Source organism: Ptychodera flava, chromosome 22, assembly GCF_041260155.1.
Source record: "Ptychodera flava strain L36383 chromosome 22, AS_Pfla_20210202, whole genome shotgun sequence".
NCBI lineage: Eukaryota > Metazoa > Hemichordata > Enteropneusta > Ptychoderidae > Ptychodera > Ptychodera flava.
The window spans coordinates 28,879,510-28,898,856 of NC_091949.1; the positions used below are offsets into that span (position 1 = coordinate 28,879,510).

The 19,347-nt window shown below is 33.9% G+C and overlaps 1 protein-coding gene across 2 annotated transcripts; it reads right to left on the minus strand.

The window, feature by feature from the left end:
- Window positions 1-193: 193 nt before the first annotated feature.
- LOC139123131 (NAD(P)H pyrophosphatase NUDT13, mitochondrial-like) lies at window positions 194-13,740 on the minus strand. 2 transcript variants are annotated; one of them, XR_011549603.1, is made up of 6 exons: window positions 13,330-13,740; window positions 11,558-11,775; window positions 9,413-9,538; window positions 5,879-5,990; window positions 3,190-3,865; window positions 194-1,623 (listed from the first exon to the last, which is right to left on the minus strand). XR_011549603.1 is itself a non-coding variant. In XM_070689146.1 (6 exons), the coding sequence occupies exons 1-6, from the start codon at window positions 13,565-13,567 to the stop codon at window positions 336-338; spliced, it is 1,035 nt and encodes a 344-aa protein (XP_070545247.1). In that variant the 5' UTR covers window positions 13,568-13,733; the 3' UTR covers window positions 194-335. The 2 variants fall into 2 exon arrangements, 1 of the variants encoding a protein (XP_070545247.1); XM_070689146.1 differs by having other exon boundaries at window positions 194-518; window positions 3,708-3,865; window positions 13,330-13,733.
- Window positions 13,741-19,347: the final 5,607 nt, after the last annotated feature.

Below are 19,347 nucleotides of genomic sequence, written 5' to 3' on the forward strand. Positions count from 1 at the left end.
TGTTGACCCTGTCGACATGGGAAAGGCCATTCTATGGTTTGCAAGTATGTGATTGGTAATAGCACACACACAGGAAACGGCTTTGTGATTTCCGGAGAAGTCTGCTACAGTCAAGTTACTAGGTAGTTATATTGGCTGTTACCACAGTGTGCAGCAGAAAAATATAATTATGAAAAACAAGGACAAGGTCAAGTTATATAAGTTAATTATTTTATTAAGATTCCATATTTCTGATATTTGTAGTCAAATTTAAATACCCAAAATATTCGAGGTCAAAGTTACAGTCAATTGATATTGCATAATATTTATACCCGTATTTCCGTGAAGTTATCAAGTCAATTCAAAGCCCAACTTTTTATCAGATGATGTGCAATGGCCAATGGTGGTGGAATTGAAAACCATGGCATCTTGTCTGTCCTTGTTTTTGTGAAATGTTTTGGTTGAAACAGAACAGCTTTTTTAACTTCATCTCTGTGAAACCATAGAGCGTCTTCAAGTTCTGCTTTATCCAAGGCTATCTGAACTCGGCAAGAAAAACATTAAAAAAAATAAAATCAGATTTGATGCTGTGAAAATCAGTGGCAAAGCAACATTTTAAGGTTATCAACACCTAAATTGAGGCATGCACTAATTTTATTCTACACTAAAGCTTGATCAGTAGGGGAAAGAGCTTATGATAGAACAATGTACCCCTAAGCCAAACCCTAGTGCACCACTGATACTCTCCTGGCCAAAGCAAGCCAAACCCTAGGGCACCACTGATACCCTCTTAGCCAAAACAAGGCACCACTGATACCCTCTACGCCAAAACAAGGCACCACTTATACCCTCTGACTCTGAGCCAAAACAAGGCACCGCTGAAACCCTCTAAGCCTAAGCACTGCTGAAACCCTCTAAGCCTAAGCAATTAAGGCACTGCTGAAACCCTCTTAGCCAAAGCTTGGTACTGCTGATACCAGAAAGTTCTATACTGCATGTACTGGTAGGGCTGGCCCTAGAAAATTTTCAGACATTCTTAAATTGACCTTAAAGTGACAAAGTTGCTCTTTTTTTACTCTTTTTATGATATCAAGAAACATGGAATACTTGCATAAAGTCACTCAGGATACAGATTGATAACAGTGCAGGACTGCTTTACCTTTTTGTTTAATGCATATAGATGATTTCATTTGTGATTTCTTAATAAAATGGATTTTCCCATTCTGACTTGCTTTGCTATGATGGATAAACATTGCCACTATGTAAAGAAAAGCTGCTATCCTTATAGCTGTATGAAAGGAACAATTAAGATTTCATTACAAAACTTACATGATGTCCAAACTTTATGTAAACAGTATATGTTCAGCCATGCATGGTGAGAGTTGTACACTTGATATTAGAACTTGATTTTTTGGTGCAGACAATGCTGCTGCATGTTTAATCTTATCTGGCTGCAAGCAGAGTTGAGCTTGTGCACAGTTGACTTGTATTTCAGCATGTTTCAAGAAGCCAAACAAGTCAAACTACTTTTTCATATCAAACAAAATCCATGAGGAAAAGCTCAAAAAAGAATGGCTTTGTCCCTTTAAAAGATAACAAATGTCATGAGTCTGAGGTAACATAGTAGTAAGTAATACAAGCGACCTAGCGGCCGATATAGCTCCGCTGTGTTTATGTAGAGAATAACTATTTTTGACGGATGTTGATGAAGAAGGTGGAAATCTTTGATAGCTCAATGCAGTGGCCAGAAAAAAGTGGCTAAAATAGCTGCAAAAATACACAATAGAAGATTTCATCGTACTTTGAATATATCACATCGGATCATCCTAAGAACATGTCAACCAAAGCTATCTGATGAGTAGTTTTTTGGAGAATAAAATTTTCTGACCAAAAATGGCAACAATTGCCCCCAAAAATAAAATTTGAAGATTTCATCACAATTTCAAAAGATCAAATTTAGTTCATCTATAGAAACCTGTATACCAAATTTCAAAGCTGTTAGACCAGTACTTTTTGAGAAACACATTTTTTAACCAAAAATGGAAAAAATTGTCCCAAAAATTCAAAATTGCAGATTTCATCATAATTTCAATAAATATTATTTAGTTCATCTATAAAAACCTGTATACCAAATTTCAAAGCTATCAGACGAGTACTTTTTGAGAAATACATTTTTTGACCAAAAATCGCAAAAAATTGCATTAAAAATGCACATTTGCATATTTTTTGACCAAAAATGGCAAAAATTTCCCCAAAATTACAAAATTGCAGATTTCATCATAATTTCAATAAATATCATTAAGGTGATCTGTAGGAACCTGTATACCAAATTGCAAAGCTATCAGATGAGTAGTTTTGGAAATACACATTTTTTGACCAAAAGTGGCAAAAAATGCCCCAAAAATACAAAATTACAGATTTCATCATAATTTCAATAAATATCATTTAGTTCATCTATGGGAAGCTGTATACCATGTTTCAAAGCTCTCAGATGAGTACATTTGGAAATACACATTTTTGACCAAAAATGGCAAAAATTGCCCCAAAAATACAAAATTACAGATTTCATCAGGAATTCAATATACATTACTTAGTTCATCTATAGAAACCTGTATACCAGATTTCAAAACTGTCAGACCAGTACTTTTTGAGAAATACATTTTTTGACCAAAAATCGCAAAAAATTGCCTTAAAAATGCAAATTTGCATATTTCTGCACAATTTGAACAAATCTGAAAAACATCATCCCTAGGGACATATGTACCAAATATCAAAGCTATCTGACAGGTAGTTTTGAAGAAGAAGATTTTTAAAGATTTTTTTACCAAAAATGACAAAAATTGCCTTAAAAATACAAATATGCAAATTTCACCACAATTTGAACAAATCTGACTGAAGTCACCCTAAGTAAACTGCATATCAAATTTCAAAGCAATCAGACAAGCGGTTTCAGAGAAGATTTTTTTACCAAAAAACACCAAAAAATGCCCCAAAAATACAAATATGCAAATTTCACCACAATTGGAACAAACTTAAGTGAGGTCACCCACAGTGAGCTGCATATAAAATTTCAAAGCAATTGTACTTGCAGTTTCAGAGGAGAAGGCAATAGTTGACGGACGATAGACGACGACAGACGATGGACGACGACGGACGACGACGGAAATCAACCTATTTGATAAGCTCCGCGTCACTGACAGCGGAGCTAACAAAAGTTGGAAAGTGAGTGAAATTACAGATGGAAAGTGAAGTCAACACACCTATCAGAATTTTGTGAAGTCCAGACAGTATGACATAATTCTTGTGGTCTACTTTTCTAGTCCTGTAGTCTAGTTTGTAGTCTAATCTATTTTGCAATGTTGTTTACCAGTCTTGTAGTTTGGTTTGCCAGCCTGCTGTCTTAGTTTACTGACCTGTGACACTCTAATATCGTACAATGCATTGGTATTCACTGGTCTACTAGACAAGACTGACTGGTCAGAGTGAAACAATATTGTCAATCCCAATCTCAGATCACTTGATATCACACATGTGTTATAAATATATACAAAAGTTATGAAAAAAAGAAAGTTGCACTTTCAAGTGAACCATGTCACATTCCAGAATGCAGATCGAAAAAGTCAATTTGAACAGATGAAATCAACCTGTATCAGCTAAGAGGGTATCTATCAGTGGTGCCTTGCTTTGACTAATCAACAAATACAATATTTTTCAAAAGTCAGATTTACCTTTTGCTCTGTGCCTTCTTTTAGCCTTGCATGACATCCTAACATCAAACTACTGGCTGGAAATGGCCAATGCTGGGATGAAAAAAATCTTATATTATCAACTTCTAAACCGACTTCTTCTGCGACTTCTCTTTCGACTGCTGCTTCAAAAGTCTCCCCTGATGAGAGAAAATGCAGTAAGAATGATCATTGTACCCAGTTAGAGCTCTAATTTGTTGCATCACAAAGAAACACTGCAGAAAGAAAGACCAGTTACTACAATTATAATATACTTGGTAAGCTAGGAAGTAGAATTAAAAGGCAATTTTTTTTCTTTAACTAAGCTGTGTTAAAGTGATTGTTAAAATTGCTAAATACTCTGCCAGAATGCATCTATATCACACTAACATTTATGCTAACGTCAATTTCAAATAGATATGATTTTCTAATCCGTATTTTCAATGACACTGGTCAACCAGTAATAGACGTCAAAAGTTTTTGTTTACACAACTCATGTCCTCTCAATACCATAGACAAGCTTTGTAAGATGGCAGTGTTTGCAAATGATAAACTTATTCATTTGCTCATTATCATAATATACCATGTACTTTGTTCATGTAGCACATCTCTTCTAATCTCTTTAACGTGACTTGTTCATTTACAATCATGTCATATGCATCATTTTGGCATCGAAGTGTGCAAATAGCTAGTCACTGGTCAACAGTTTTCAAACTGTTGACTGGTTAACAGTTCAGAACCGCTGTTGAATGTCTAAGTTTAAAGGCACTGTCTATATGTGCACACACTCTAGGATGTAAAATGGAGGTGGTTGTGTTGTCTGCAACCAAAACATGTGATAACAGAGGAACTCAGTACGTCAGTGAGAAAATTGAATGTAGTAGGTTACCAAACACATTGACTGGCCATATTTGGATAACTACACAAGTCTGTTTTTCCCTTTTGCCTTAGAGTTGCTCAAACAGTCTTATTCTCTCAGTCTATGGTGAAATAGACTGTTCTGGGGAAATTCAGTCTACGGTGAAATAGACTGTTTTAGGGAAACTCAGTCTACGGTGAAATAGACTGTTTTAGGGAAACTCAGTCTACGGTGAAATAGACTGTTTTAGGGAAACTCAGTCTACGGTGAAATAGACTGTTTTAGGGAAACTTAGTCTATGGTGAAATAGACTGTTGTAGAGAAACTCAGTCTATGGTGAAATAGACTATTTTGGAAGACTCTCATGCTATTGAATGACAAGTCATCGTCAGTGACATAGTCCCCGCCAAATATAAATTTGTCAATGTGCACAAATGTGACTGTAAATGCAGTTTCCAGGTCCAGAAGTGCCAAATAGACAAAACAATACTCAAAAGTTAATACAACCGCGGCAAAGCAAGTGCATAGACAACTGATTGTAATACAAACAGAAACTACAATAGCAACAAGTACTGGAAAACCTTAAAGTAAATAGAAGCGGCATCTTTATTTTACTGATAAAGAGCTAATAAACCACGGGGTGCTTGGTTTAGATATGAGAAGTCTCCTTGCCAAACATAAATATAAGAAATCAACTTGGCATGGACTTCCTGAAGACAGTACCATTTAACGCCACCCTGCTGAGATTTCTTACTGACAGCGACAAAGTATAGATAAACAAGGCACAGTTAGACTACATATTAATTACTATTAGTGTTTGTATTACAATCAGTTACCTATGCACTTGCTTTGCCGCGGTTGTAATGTTGGCAAGTTCCCTAGGTTTAGTACTGGAAGATGGAATAACTTACTGTAGCCCAGTACAGTAATCAAGCACATAATAAGACATGTATTTCAATAAACAGCGTTACTTGTTTACAATACATTTAAATACATGATCAATAACAACTGGGTTCTCTCATGATAAAAAATACTACATGTTATTTTATAGATAATGCAATTACTATAACTAACAGTAACTATGTGTACGGTATACTATTAAGGAGTTTATTTTCATATTGGACACAGAAAATGAAATGATCAACCCTAGATAATTGAAGATGGTCTTTTCAACGGAGGTTTTAGAAAATTAGCTCTGCTAAAGAAATGTTATATTGAATCCAGCTGAATTAAAATGTCCTAGCAGTATCACAGAATTCAACGAATCAAAATGTCATACCAATATCAGGGAATTCACTGAATTAAAATGTCATACCAATATCACAGAATCCAGCTAGTGCTGAATAGAAATTCTTCTGAAATTCTGGTTGTCTTGCCAATAAACAATGGTCTCCATGGTGAACCAGAGTGATGACAACTGGCGATGTCTGCAAATAAAATCAAAATACCAGAATGTATTGACAAGTAATGGATTTGAGACACATTGATTCTGGTTGTATAATAGGGAATGTGGAGAATGGATGGGATCAGAGACAAAGAGTCACAGTGTACATCAGTCTACCTCAGAACCCTTCATTTGGAGATGTGTCTGGTACCAGCAATTTGATTGGACACTAGGCAATGACAATCATTAGGGATATTTTTCATTATGGATGGAAATGTTCCAATTTTATCACATTAATAAATTGTCATTATGTATCATTATTAATACTTAATTTTTTTTCTTGAGAATTGTTTTTAAAATGTGTGCATTTTGATATTTAATCTCAAATATCAGAAAATTATGTGCAATTACATGTCAACCATATTTACATTATGCGCATTGATCTCAACGAAAAATAGTTTTAACCAGAATCAGCACTCCATGCCAGGTGGCACAAAGCTACACAGTGATCACATACTGAATGAAATACACACATCTTTCATAATTTGTAAAATGATCAGAAAAATACATACACTGTTGAAAGAGATTGCCTACTTGACAATAAACAGCGTAAGATAATGAAAATATTCAGCGAGACCTGAAAGCCAGAGTGACCATCAGGGCTGCCATGGGGCACACAGCAGAGATGAATTAGGTTGGACCTCTACAAAGGGGAACTGATGAAAATCCTCTTAAGATACATTCATTTATTTAGTCACTTCACAAGACACATTCCTTTCATGTATTTAGTCACTTCACAAGACACATTCCATTCATTTATCTAGTCACTTCACAAGACACATTCCATTCATTTATCTAGTCACTTCACAAGACACATTCCTTTCATTTATTTAGTCACTTCACAAGACACATTTCAGTCATTTAAGTCACTTCACAAGACACATTCCATTCATTTATTTAGTCACTTCACAAGACACATTCCATTCATTTATCTAGTCACTTCACAAGACACATTCCATTCATTTATCTAGTCACTTCACAAGACACATTCCATTCATTTATCTAGTCACCTCACAAGACACATTTCATTTATTTAGTCACTTCACAAGACACATTCCTTTCATGTATTTAGTCACTTCACAAGACACATTCCATTCATTTATCTAGTCACTTCACAAGACACATTTCATTCATTTATCTAGTCACTTCACAAGACATATTCCATTCATTTATCTAGTCACTTCACAAGACACATTCCATTCATTTATCTAGTCACTTCACAAGACACATTCCATTCATTTATCTAGTCACTTCACAAGACACATTCCATTCATTTATCTAGTCACTTCACAAGACACATTCCATTCATTTATCTAGTCACTTCACAAGACACATTCCTTTCATTTATTTAGTCACTTCACAAGACACATTCCATTCATTTATCTAGTCACTTCACAAGACACATTCCATTCATTTATCTAGTCACCTCACAAGACACATTCCTTTCATTTATCTAGTCACTTCACAAGACACATTCCATTCATTTATCTAGTCACTTCACAAGACACATTCCATTCATTTATTTAGTCACTTCACAAGACACATTCCATTCATTTATCTAGTCACTTCACAAGACACTTTCCATTCATTTATCTAGTCACTTCACAAGACACATTCCATTCATTTATCTAGTCACTTCACAAGACACTTTCCATTCATTTATCTAGTCACTTCACAAGACACATTCCATTCATTTATCTAGTCACTTCACAAGACACATTCCTTTCATGTATTTAGTCACTTCACAAGACACATTCCATTCATTTATCTAGTCACTTCACAAGACACATTCCATTCATTTATCTAGTCACCTCACAAGACACATTCCTTTCATGTATCTAGTCACTTCACAAGACACATTCCATTCATTTATCTAGTCACTTCACAAGACACATTCCATTCATTTATCTAGTCACTTCACAAGACACATTCCATTCATTTATCTAGTCACTTCACAAGACATATTCCATTCATTTATCTAGTCACTTCACAAGACACTTTCCATTCATTTATCTAGTCACTTCACAAGACACATTCCATTCATTTATCTAGTCACTTCACAAGACACTTTCAATTCATTTATCTAGTCAGTTCACAAGACACATTTTATTCATTTATTTAGTCACTTCACAAGACACATTCCTTTCATGTATCAGTCACTTCACAAGACACATTCCATTCATTTATTAGTCACTTCACAAGACACATTTCCATTCATTTATCTAGTCACTTCACAAGACATATTCCATTCAATTATCTAGTCACTTCACAAGACACTTTCAATTCATTTATCTAGTCAGTTCACAAGGCACATTTCATTCATTTATCTAGTCACTTCACAAGACACATTCCATTCATTTATCTAGTCACTTCACAAGACACATTCCTTTCATTTATTTAGTCACTTCACAAGACACATTCCATTCATTTATCTAGTCACTTCACAAGACACATTCCATTCATTTATCTAGTCACTTCACAAGACACATTCCATTCATTTATCTAGTCACTTCACAAGACACATTCCATTCATTTATCTAGTCACTTCACAAGACACATTCCATTCATTTATCTAGTCACTTCACAAGACACATTTCATTCATTTATTTAGTCACTTCACAAGACACATTCCTTTCATGTATTTAGTCACTTCACAAGACACATTCCATTCATTTATCTAGTCACTTCACAAGACACATTTCATTCATTTATTTAGTCACTTCACAAGACACATTCCATTCATTTATCTAGTCACTTCACAAGACACTTTCCATTCATTTATCTAGTCACTTCACAAGACACATTCCATTCATTTATCTAGTCACTTCACAAGACACATTTCATTCATTTATCTAGTCACTTCACAAGACACATTTCATTCATTTATCTAGTCACTTCACAAGACACATTCCATTCATTTATCTAGTCACTTCACAAGACACATTCCATTCATTTATCTAGTCACTTCACAAGACACATTCCATTCATTTATCTAGTCACTTCACAAGACACATTCCATTCATTTATCTAGTCACTTCACAAGACACATTCCTTTCATTTATTTAGTCACTTCACAAGACACATTCCATTCATTTATCTAGTCACTTCACAAGACACATTCCATTCATTTATCTAGTCACCTCACAAGACACTTTCCATTCATTTATCTCATCACAAGCTTAATTACTGCTGTTGTTAGAGTATTTATGTTTATCAGCATTATTGTTTAACTTGATATCACTTTAAAGGAAAACAAAAGACACAATACAATGCAAACAGTTGATTTTAATGCAAATGTAAATACCAACTGATACTTTGACCAGGGATTATGAATTGCAGCTGTATATTTTTACAAAATTACTTATGAGATGCTAGTTTGTTGATAAAAAGAAAAGGAAAACTGACCATTGGATAATGAGTAGTTTTACAGTCTGAGCAGTGTCTATGTGATCCGGATGGTGTCTTGATTGATCTAGAACCACATTTGGAGCAGAACTGGTTGTTACCATGCCAATGAAGGTACGATATTGCCTTCAATAGAATTAATGAAAACACATCATTTTTAATGACATAGTCCAAACTTGGTTTATGAATTTACAAAACCATTGACGAAAATGATGGTTGAGTGATATCGGAAAGCAGATATATGGAAAATGGTGGAGTATATTAATACTTATGTGCATTTGATGTCTGATCTTTGAATGGAATTAGTTAGCTAGATTTTAGAAATAGTTGGGTGTGTGATCAATGGCTGCAATGTGGTTATATGAAGTCTGAGTGTTGGTTTGTGATAAAGATTGATACGGGTGGACAGATGTAGCAGTCATTCACGAAGACATGACTGTAGGTATTCTACATTTCTTAAATTGTTGGTCTGGCAATGTATGAAGCTCAGTTTTATAGGCACAAGAGTAAAAGGTGACTGGACTTGAAAGTGCAGGGTGCAAAGGGAAATCCTGGGCTGTTAATGGGCCAGTAATGTTAACTTTTGATGATTTGTGGCCTGGTGACCATTTTGGATTGCATCATGAAGACATTTGACATACCTACGTAAAGTCATAGTGTGTTGTCCGTTTGTCAAGTTAAAAAGAAATCTGTCAAGGCATGCTTTACTAATGGCAATGAAAAGAAAAAGTTGCAAGAAAATGGCTGCCTGGCAGTGATATTGGATCATACCATGAAGACATTTGACTTGGTTACTGTGGAAATTTGTCTAGGCATTTTTCATTAATGGCTCTAGAGATAAATAAATTGCAAGAAAATGGCCATCTGGCAGCAATATTTTTGATCATATCATGAAGTCATTTGACATGCTATGTATGTCATACAGTGTTGTTCTTGTGCCAACTTTAAAATAAATCTGTGGAGGAATGCCTTAGTTATTGCTTGGGATATTTAAAAAATTGCAAGAAAATGGCTACCTGGTGGCCATATTTGATCATTGTCCTTGTGCCAAGTTTAACAGAAATTTGTCAAGGCATGTGTTAGAAATGGCTCTGGACATCAATAAAATTGCAAGAAAATAGCTGCCTGGGGCCACATTGGATCATATTACAAAACAAAGCAATGTGCATGGGTATTCTACAGTGTTTTATCTATATAAGAAATTTGTATGGGCATGTCTTAGAAATGGTTCTGGACATTAAAAACAAACGTGAGAAAATGGCCACCTGGCGGCTATATTGGATCTTATCACAGAACAAGTCAAGGTGCATATGTAGGACATAGGGAGTAATCCTTGTACAAAGTTTGAAAGAAATCACTCCTTACATCTCTGAGTAATTTGCATAAAATGGGCGCACGGACGCAGAGACTCACACCCAAACACATAGACATGACCAATTAGTCCCTCTGGATTTTATCTGTATCAAACAAATAACACTAATTTACAATATTGCATATTATGTCCATTTTGAAAGTTCATATCATATTTTCACTTCATTTCATGGAAGCAATGACTAAACCTGGACAAAGGCAATGACTGAACCAGGACAGAAGACAATGACTATACCAGGACAGGGATAAGGACTTAGTAAACCAGGACAAAACACAAAACCAGGATGAAGCACAAGGATTAAACAAGGTAAAAAGAATAAAAATTAAACCAGGACAAAGACAAGGCCTAAACAAGGACACACACAAGAGTTAAGCTAGGACGAAAGATAATAACTGAACCAGAAGAAAAGGACCAAACCAGGACAAACCAAGCATTAAACCAAGACAAAACACATGGACCAAACCAGGAAAAAACACAATGATTAAATCATGAAAAATACAAGGACTAAACCAGGACAGACACAATGACTAAACCAGGACAGACACAAGGATTAAACCAGATAAAAACAAGGTCTTATAACCAGGACAGAAGACAAGGACTAAACCAGGACAGAACACATGGACTAAACCAGGACAAAATACCAGAATTAAACCAAGACAAAAATATTGTTACTCCTTGGGCTTCAAAATGAGCCCATACAAGTGACAGACCAAAAACTTGAAAAGTCTGAGTACTTCCCTAAGGCATATTCTACCCTAAATTTCTAGACTTACCTGAGAAAGCATTCCAATGTCTCTATCAGACACCAGCATTAAAGCCTTTCTTGGGGTCACAAATTTACCAGACAACATTTCACCTAAGTCATCTTTGACTTCTGTTCCTGGAGGAATTTCAACGGCAAATACTTCTTCATTTTTGTTGTTGTCATAGTTATACAGAAGGACAGATGTCTTGAGAATTTCATCACAGCTCTGAAATTTTTCCTGTAAATCTAAAGAAATTACCACGTTAAAATGTTGATGAAAAGAAGTTCTTAAAAGTCACACTGAAAAGGTTAAACATTACACGAATCTTAATCATAAAAGTGTTCACTTCTCTCATAAAAACACATATTAATGGATCAAAACGAAATTTAACTTTTCACCCATGTAAAGTAATGGAAATATCTTAACAGTCCATTGGTCATAAAGATAATGCGAGAAACCACCACCCTGTAGCCTTGACTCAAACTTTGACCAAAAAATGCAGATCATTTCATTCTCAATTTTTCCCTATAGACAAGTACATTTGACACCACTAACTGGTACTATTGGTATGAAAAATTCATTTTCCAAGATTATATCCATGTTTTCCATGCAGACAGATGTTTTCACATATCTATTTCTAATCCTCTTTTTGAAGAATGCAATTGTTTCTGTAGCTTTATACTTGTTTGTCACTATGAGTTATATACTTGTTACAACTACACATTGATTACTATGGACGCAGGAACTTGATGTGATCATGTGCACGCATGTTGAAATGTATGTACACACACAATAGCAAGTTTTCCTAGTTTAGTATACACATGTGTAGGTCAAATAAAGGCATTTATTCATGAAATATGGTCAAAAGCTAATTACCATTTGATTACATTATACTTAACAATAACTTGTCAATATCACTTGTAACAGTAATTACATCTGGAGGGCCAAACCTTTTCAACCTTTTGTTGAACTCTTTGAAATAAAATTTGTTTTAATTTTACATCCAATTTGCATATTACATACCAATTAAGAACAAAAAGACAATGTTGTGGAGATCACTATGATCATCTTTTATACTGAAGTTGGAAATGAAACATTGGTCTTAGTTTCAATCCTGTCAACTGTACAGTTCTTGTGAATTTGCTGAAAAGTAAGCTCCATCTGACAAATTACAAATTATTAGTAAAGATTACATCTATCGCCAATTCTAAAATACTGAATTTGAAACCAATGTATGTATCATAGAGATTAAAGCAATACCACTATACACCTGACCACACGACTTTGAAACTTTCTGGATTAACAAAGGTTCCCTACCAATACTATCATTTGACCCATAGCTGACTAAGGGGTGGACCATTTGATAACCTGGGGTCTGGAAGGTTTTTAAAAAGAAATTCCAAGCAAATGTCAATGAATAAAAATCAGCCAGAGAAGGCGTGACAAAAAAGGTGGGAGGGTGGGGAAAATAATATACAATGAATCATGTAAAAAAATAATGCCACCTCATCAATCTTCCAAAACCATCCCCCCCCCCGACATCAAAGGGTCCACCCCTAACGACTTGGGGGGGGGGCAGTTTCATGAATACTGACACAAATGTACAGCGCACAGTCATATTGAGGATGGTTCAGCTCCCCCATGGGTGGGTATGATCAAGCATTCCATACATCCATGGACGTAAAAACAGACGTCCATGATACATCTACCCATATACAGCGCAACAGCGCCCTGCCCCCCTGGGGGCGCCGAACCATCCCCCGTCCCCATACGCCTATGTGTCTAAAGTTTCCACAAACCTTGTAAACTTTTAAGGGCTACGACAAGATCGCTTCCACTCTTCGTCATCAGGGGCTTTGAATCATAGAACAGCACAAACTTCGAGTTGGAACTTTTCAGCACTTCAACACACTGTTCGGCGTTTTCCTTCAAAAGTTGAAGTCGTCGAAGTTTACGAACGAGCGTCGAGTGCATTCTCCGGGTTGCCGTCCAATTTGAACGCAATATAATGTGACTACTAATTTGAAGAGCGTACATTTTGACTAAAATGTTCAGAGATACAATATCAAGAACAATACATAGCACACCTGTTGCAATTATAGCCCACGCATATTGCTATTATACCGCTTCTAACCACAAATATGGACGGCACATCGAAATCCTGAGTGGTCCAACACGGGGGTTCAACGGTCGGGAAACTGACGGTGACATGGACCAGGAATGGAAGTTTACAAAAAAAATACAAAAAGCACGATTAGAAGCAGGGGAAAGCATAAGTGTGCGCATGCGTGTAAGGGCATCCTCGTACGCGGATGTCATTTCAAAGATGAACGTGCTTCTTGAGATACTTGTTTTGTACCTTTAGAAGCACAATCAGTAAATATCAGTAAATATAGGAAAATTGCATGTTAAACTCATTTTTAATGCTGTCAGTTTCTATTAAGGTAAACGTAGAATGCCTACATTTTCTACATAACAACATCTCTCCCCCTCCCTCTATGACATGCTTCTTGAGCGATATATTTTGTATCTTTAGAAGCACTCAATCAGAAAATATGGGAATATTGCATGCCAAACTCATTTTTAATGCTGTCAATTTATATTAAGGTAAACGTAAAATGCCTACTTTTAAACATAACAATGTCTCTCACACTCTCCACACCATCCCCACCCCCTTATCTCATTATGATGTGCTTCTTGAGATATATACTTTTTGTCCTTAGAAGCACTCAATCAGAAAGTATAGCAAAATTGCATTGTTTTTGAAAATTATTTAATTTCTTTGTAGTGAAAGTTTGAATGCCTAGTGTGGATCACTAACATGTAATGCTTCTTGAGATACATATTTTTTACTCTTAGAAGCACACCGAAAAAAGATAGGAAAATCGCATCAATTACACCCTATTATGTTAAATTCAGTCATTCTATAATAGTTAAATATAGAATGCCTAAGTGTGGATCACAGTTTAAACAAAAAACTTTTTCCTCCCCTCTGTTATGGCTCTTGCTTCTTGAGATACATATTTTGTACCATTAGAATCACAATGAGAAAAATTAGGAAAATTGCATGTTAAAACTAATTTTTAAGCAATCATGCCATTTTGTGTTCAGTTAAAATTAATATGCATATTTTAGGTCACAGTTTAAACCAAAATCCCTCCCCTGTGTGATGTCTTGTGCTTGTTGAGATATATATTTTGTACTCTAAAAAGCACAATGAGAAAAAAATATGAAATTTGAATATTAAAACCATTCTGTCGACAATATGTCTTTTCCTGCTAGTTAAATTTAAAATGTCTAAAGTGTGTGTCACTTTTTAAACATAAATATCTCACCTAGCTACCCTCTATGAATACATGTGCTTCTTGAGATATATATTTTGCACTCTAAGAAGCACAATGAGACAAATATACAGAACATTGAATGTTAAAACAAGTTTTATAGACAAAAATGATGTCTTGTGCTTCTTGAGATATATATTTTGTACACTGTTTAGTTAATTTAGAATGCCTAAAGTGTGGTACTCTTTTGAAACATAAAGATCTCATAAAGATATATATATATATATATATATATATATATATATATATATATATATATATATATATATATATATATATATATATATATATATATATATATATATATATATATATATATATATATAACTTCTTGTTTAGTTCAAGATCAGCTGGAGTAGAGTGCTCAATACTAGAGTATAGCTAAATACACAACTGAGTTGATCAGGATAATCTAAAATATTACATTTCCACTACAAATTTGTTTCGATCACAGCCACCCGATTAGTGTAGGCGCTCTGCAGCCTATACGAAACAAATTTGTAGTGGAAATGTAATATTTTAGATTATCCTGATCAACTCAGTTGTGTATATATATATATATATATATATATATATATATATATATATATATATATATATATATATATATATATATATATATATATATATATATATAGATAGATAGATAGATAGATAGATAGATAGATAGATAGATAGATAGATAGATAGATAGATAGATAGATAGATAGATAGATATAGATAGATATATAGATATATAGATATATATTGTTCTCTAAGAAGCACAAAGAGAAAAATATACAGAACATTGAATGTTTAAACCAATTTTATAGACAGTATGATGTCTTGTGCTTCTTGAGATATATATTTTGTACTCTGTTTAGTTAAATTTAGAATGCCTAAAGTGTGGTACTCTTTTGAAACATAAAGATCTCATAAAGATATATATATATATATATATATATATATATAGAGAGAGAGAGAGAGAGAGAGAGAGAGAGATATATATATATATATATATATATATATATATATATATATATTGTTCTCTAAGAAGCACAAAGAGAAAAATATACAGAACATTGAATGTTTAAACCAATTTTATAGACAGTATGATGTCTTGTGCTTCTTGAGATATATATTTTGTACTCTGTTTAGTTAAATTTAGAATGCCTAAAGTGTGGGTCTCTTTTGAAACATAAAGATCTCTCCTAGCAACCTTCTATAATTACATGTGCTTCTTGAGATACATTTTTTGGACTCTAAGAAGCACAATGACACAAACACAGAACAGTGAATGTTAAAAGAATATTATGCGTTAAGTGTGTGTAACTTTTTAAACATAAAAATCTTTCCTAGCTCCTGCTCTTTTATGATAATTACATCTACTTCTTGAGATATATATATTTTTTACTCTTTGAATCACAATTAGAAAGATATACATAATATTTAATGTTAAAACAAATGATAAGTTAAATTAAGAATGCTAAAGTGTGGGTCACATCCCTTCTTAACTATTAAAATTTCCGCTAGGCCCCATTATTAATACATGTGCTTCTTGAGATATATATTTTGTACTCTTTGAATATTAAAACAAATTTGTAGACAATATGTCTTTTTCTGCTTTACATTTAAAATTCCTAAAGTGTGGGTCACCATTTAACCATAAAGATCTCTCCTAACCCTCTATAATTACATGTGCTTCTTGAGATATATCTTTTGTACTCTAAGAAGCACAATAAGAAAAATATACAGAATATTTAACGTTTAAACAAACGTTGTAGACTATTTGATGTCTTTTTCGCCCAAGTTAAATTTAGAATGCCTAAAGTGTGGGTCACATTTTGATCATAAAGATCTCTCCTAGCTCCCCTCTATAATTACATGTGCTTCTTGAGATATATTTTATACTGTAAGAAGCACAATGAGAAAAGATAGGACAATTGCAGTATGAAACTAATTTTTTAGAAAATACAATGTCTTTTTCTGCTTAGTTAAATTTAGAATGCCTAAAAGTATGGGTCACCATTTAACCATAAAGATATCTCCTAGCTACCTTCTATAATTACATGTGCTTCTTGAGATACATTTTTGTACTCTAAGAAGCACAATTAGAAAAATATACAGAACAGTGAATGTTAAAACCAATTTTTAGACAAAATGATGTCTTTTTCTGCTTATTTAAATTTACAATGCCTAAAGTGTGGGTCATAGTTCAAACCTAGAAACCTCCTCCCCTGTATGATGTCTTGTGCTTCTTGAGATCTATCTTTTGTACTATAAGAAACACAATGAGAAAAAGATAGGAAAATTGAATATCAAAACCAATTTTGTAGACAATATGATATCTTGTGCTTCTTGAGATACATATTTTGTACTCTATGAAGCACAATGAGACAAATATACAGAACATTGAATGTTAAAACCAAGTTTGTATGCAATATGATGTCCTTTACCATTTAGTTAAAGCAAAATTCTTTAGTGTTGGGTCACAGTTTAAACGAAAAATCCCTCCCCTGTATAATGTGTAACTGTGCTTCTCGTGGGTTTTTGTAACTCTTAGAAGCACAATGAAAAAAAGAAAATTCTATGAGCTTTAAACCCAACATTTTCTCAAATTATGTCATTTTATAGTACGTAAACATATCCGGGATACTATATTACTTTTGTGGGTGCAGTACAAACATAAGAATATATGTCTTCTCTTCTCTATTATCACTTGTGCTTCTTGAGATACATAATTTGCACTCAGAAACACAGAAAGAAAGTAGAAAAGTGCATGGCCAAACCTGTTAGAAGCACACTGTAAAAAGACATGAAAATAAAGAAATTTCATCATTGTAACGTAATTCATTGATTAAATTCTTTCATGTTTTATGAAGCAATTGTGACTTATCTTCTATAGACCAATTTTATTAATTAAACAAACACTTTTCCTGTTGAATTATGACTGGTGCTTCTTGCGAGACATATTCTGTGTCCTCAGAAGCACACTATAAGAAGACATGAAAATAAAGAAAATTCATCATTGTAACGTAAGTTATCGACGAAATTCTTCCATGGGTTATGAAGCAATGAAAATTGTGACTAATCTTCCACAGACCATTTAAAAAACATTCTTGTTATATTAAGACTGGTGCTTCTTGCGAGACATATATTTTGTGTCCTTAGAAGCACATTATTAAAAAACATGAAAATATAAAGAAATTGAACCATTTTACCATAACTTGTCGATGGAATTATTCACGTTCTATAAAGCAATAGTGATTTATCTTCCACAGACCAATTTTAATAATTCAAAAAAAACACACTTTCCTATCGAATTATGACTTGTGCTTCTTGCGAGACATATTTTGTATCCTTAGAAGCACACTGTTAAAAACATGAAAATATAAAGAACTTGCACCATTTTAACGTAACTCATTGATTAAATTCTTTCAAAGTTTATTAAGCAATTGTGACTTATCTTCTACCGACCACTTTTAATTGAAAAAAAAAACTTTTTCCTTTATATTATGACTGGTGCTTCTTGCGAGACATATTTTGTGTCCTTAGAAGCACATTGTGTTAAAAGACATGAAAATCAAGAAATTGCACCATTTTAACGTAACCCAATAATGAAATTCTTTCATATTTAACTAAGCGATTGTGACTTATGTTGTTCAGACCGATTTTATTCGGTAAAAACACTTCTCGTTTATATTCTGACTTGTGATTCCTGCGAGACATATTATATATCCTGAAAAGCACACTGTTAAAAGACATGAAAATATAGAAGTTGCACCATTTTATGGTAGCTCTTTGATGAAATCCTTCCACAGCATCGTGATTTATCTTCTACAGACTCCTTTTATTCAAAAAATCCCTCTTCTTATTATAATTCCGTGTATCTGAGGACCAATCTTCGGTTTAAAAATTACCTTCATGTGTATCAAATAACAACCATTGTTTGATGTTGAAACATAGCAATATTCTGCTGGTTATCATCGCGTCTTTAAACACATCTTGAAGATTTTAAGCGCTAATTTCGAGGTTTATGACAGGTAAGTATAAAGTGAACAAAAGACAGTCCATCTGTTAATATATTCAAAAATTTTTGACTTAATTACAAAAATCTGATAGTGTAAAAATGTGGCAATTAGTAAAAATTATTGAATGTATATTCTCTCTTGTTTTTGCTTTTCTGGTGATGACAAGTATTTCAGTCATTTCTTGGAATGTGAATGGATGTCACGCTCTTTATAACGGTACAACTTTCTGTCTTAACTAAAGTGTAACCATTGCGCTGACTTTAATTTTCTACAAGAAACCCATTCTACAATGGCAAATCAGGCACATTGGAAAGTTGTTTGGCGTGCGCCTATTTACTTCTTTTATGGAACGAGCAATTTTGCTGGTGTTGCGGTGCTGTTTCCGCGAAACAAAAATGTTGATGTTGTTTCTGTCAAAAGTATCATTCAAGGTCGTTTACTGCATTTGCATGTTAAAATGGATGAT

Bases quoted from the DNA above. Each gene is read 5' to 3' on its own strand.
- LOC139123131 (XM_070689146.1), bottom strand. From the start codon at position 13,567: ATGTACGCTCTTCAAATTAGTAGTCACATTATATTGCGTTCAAATTGG. The intron at 9,539-11,557 runs GTAAGTCTAGAA...ATTCTATTGAAG, and splicing joins ACATTGGAATGCTTTCTCAG to GCAATATCGTACCTTCATTG. The intron at 3,866-5,878 runs GTATGACATTTT...TTCTCTCATCAG, and splicing joins AGCTGGATTCTGTGATATTG to GGGAGACTTTTGAAGCAGCA.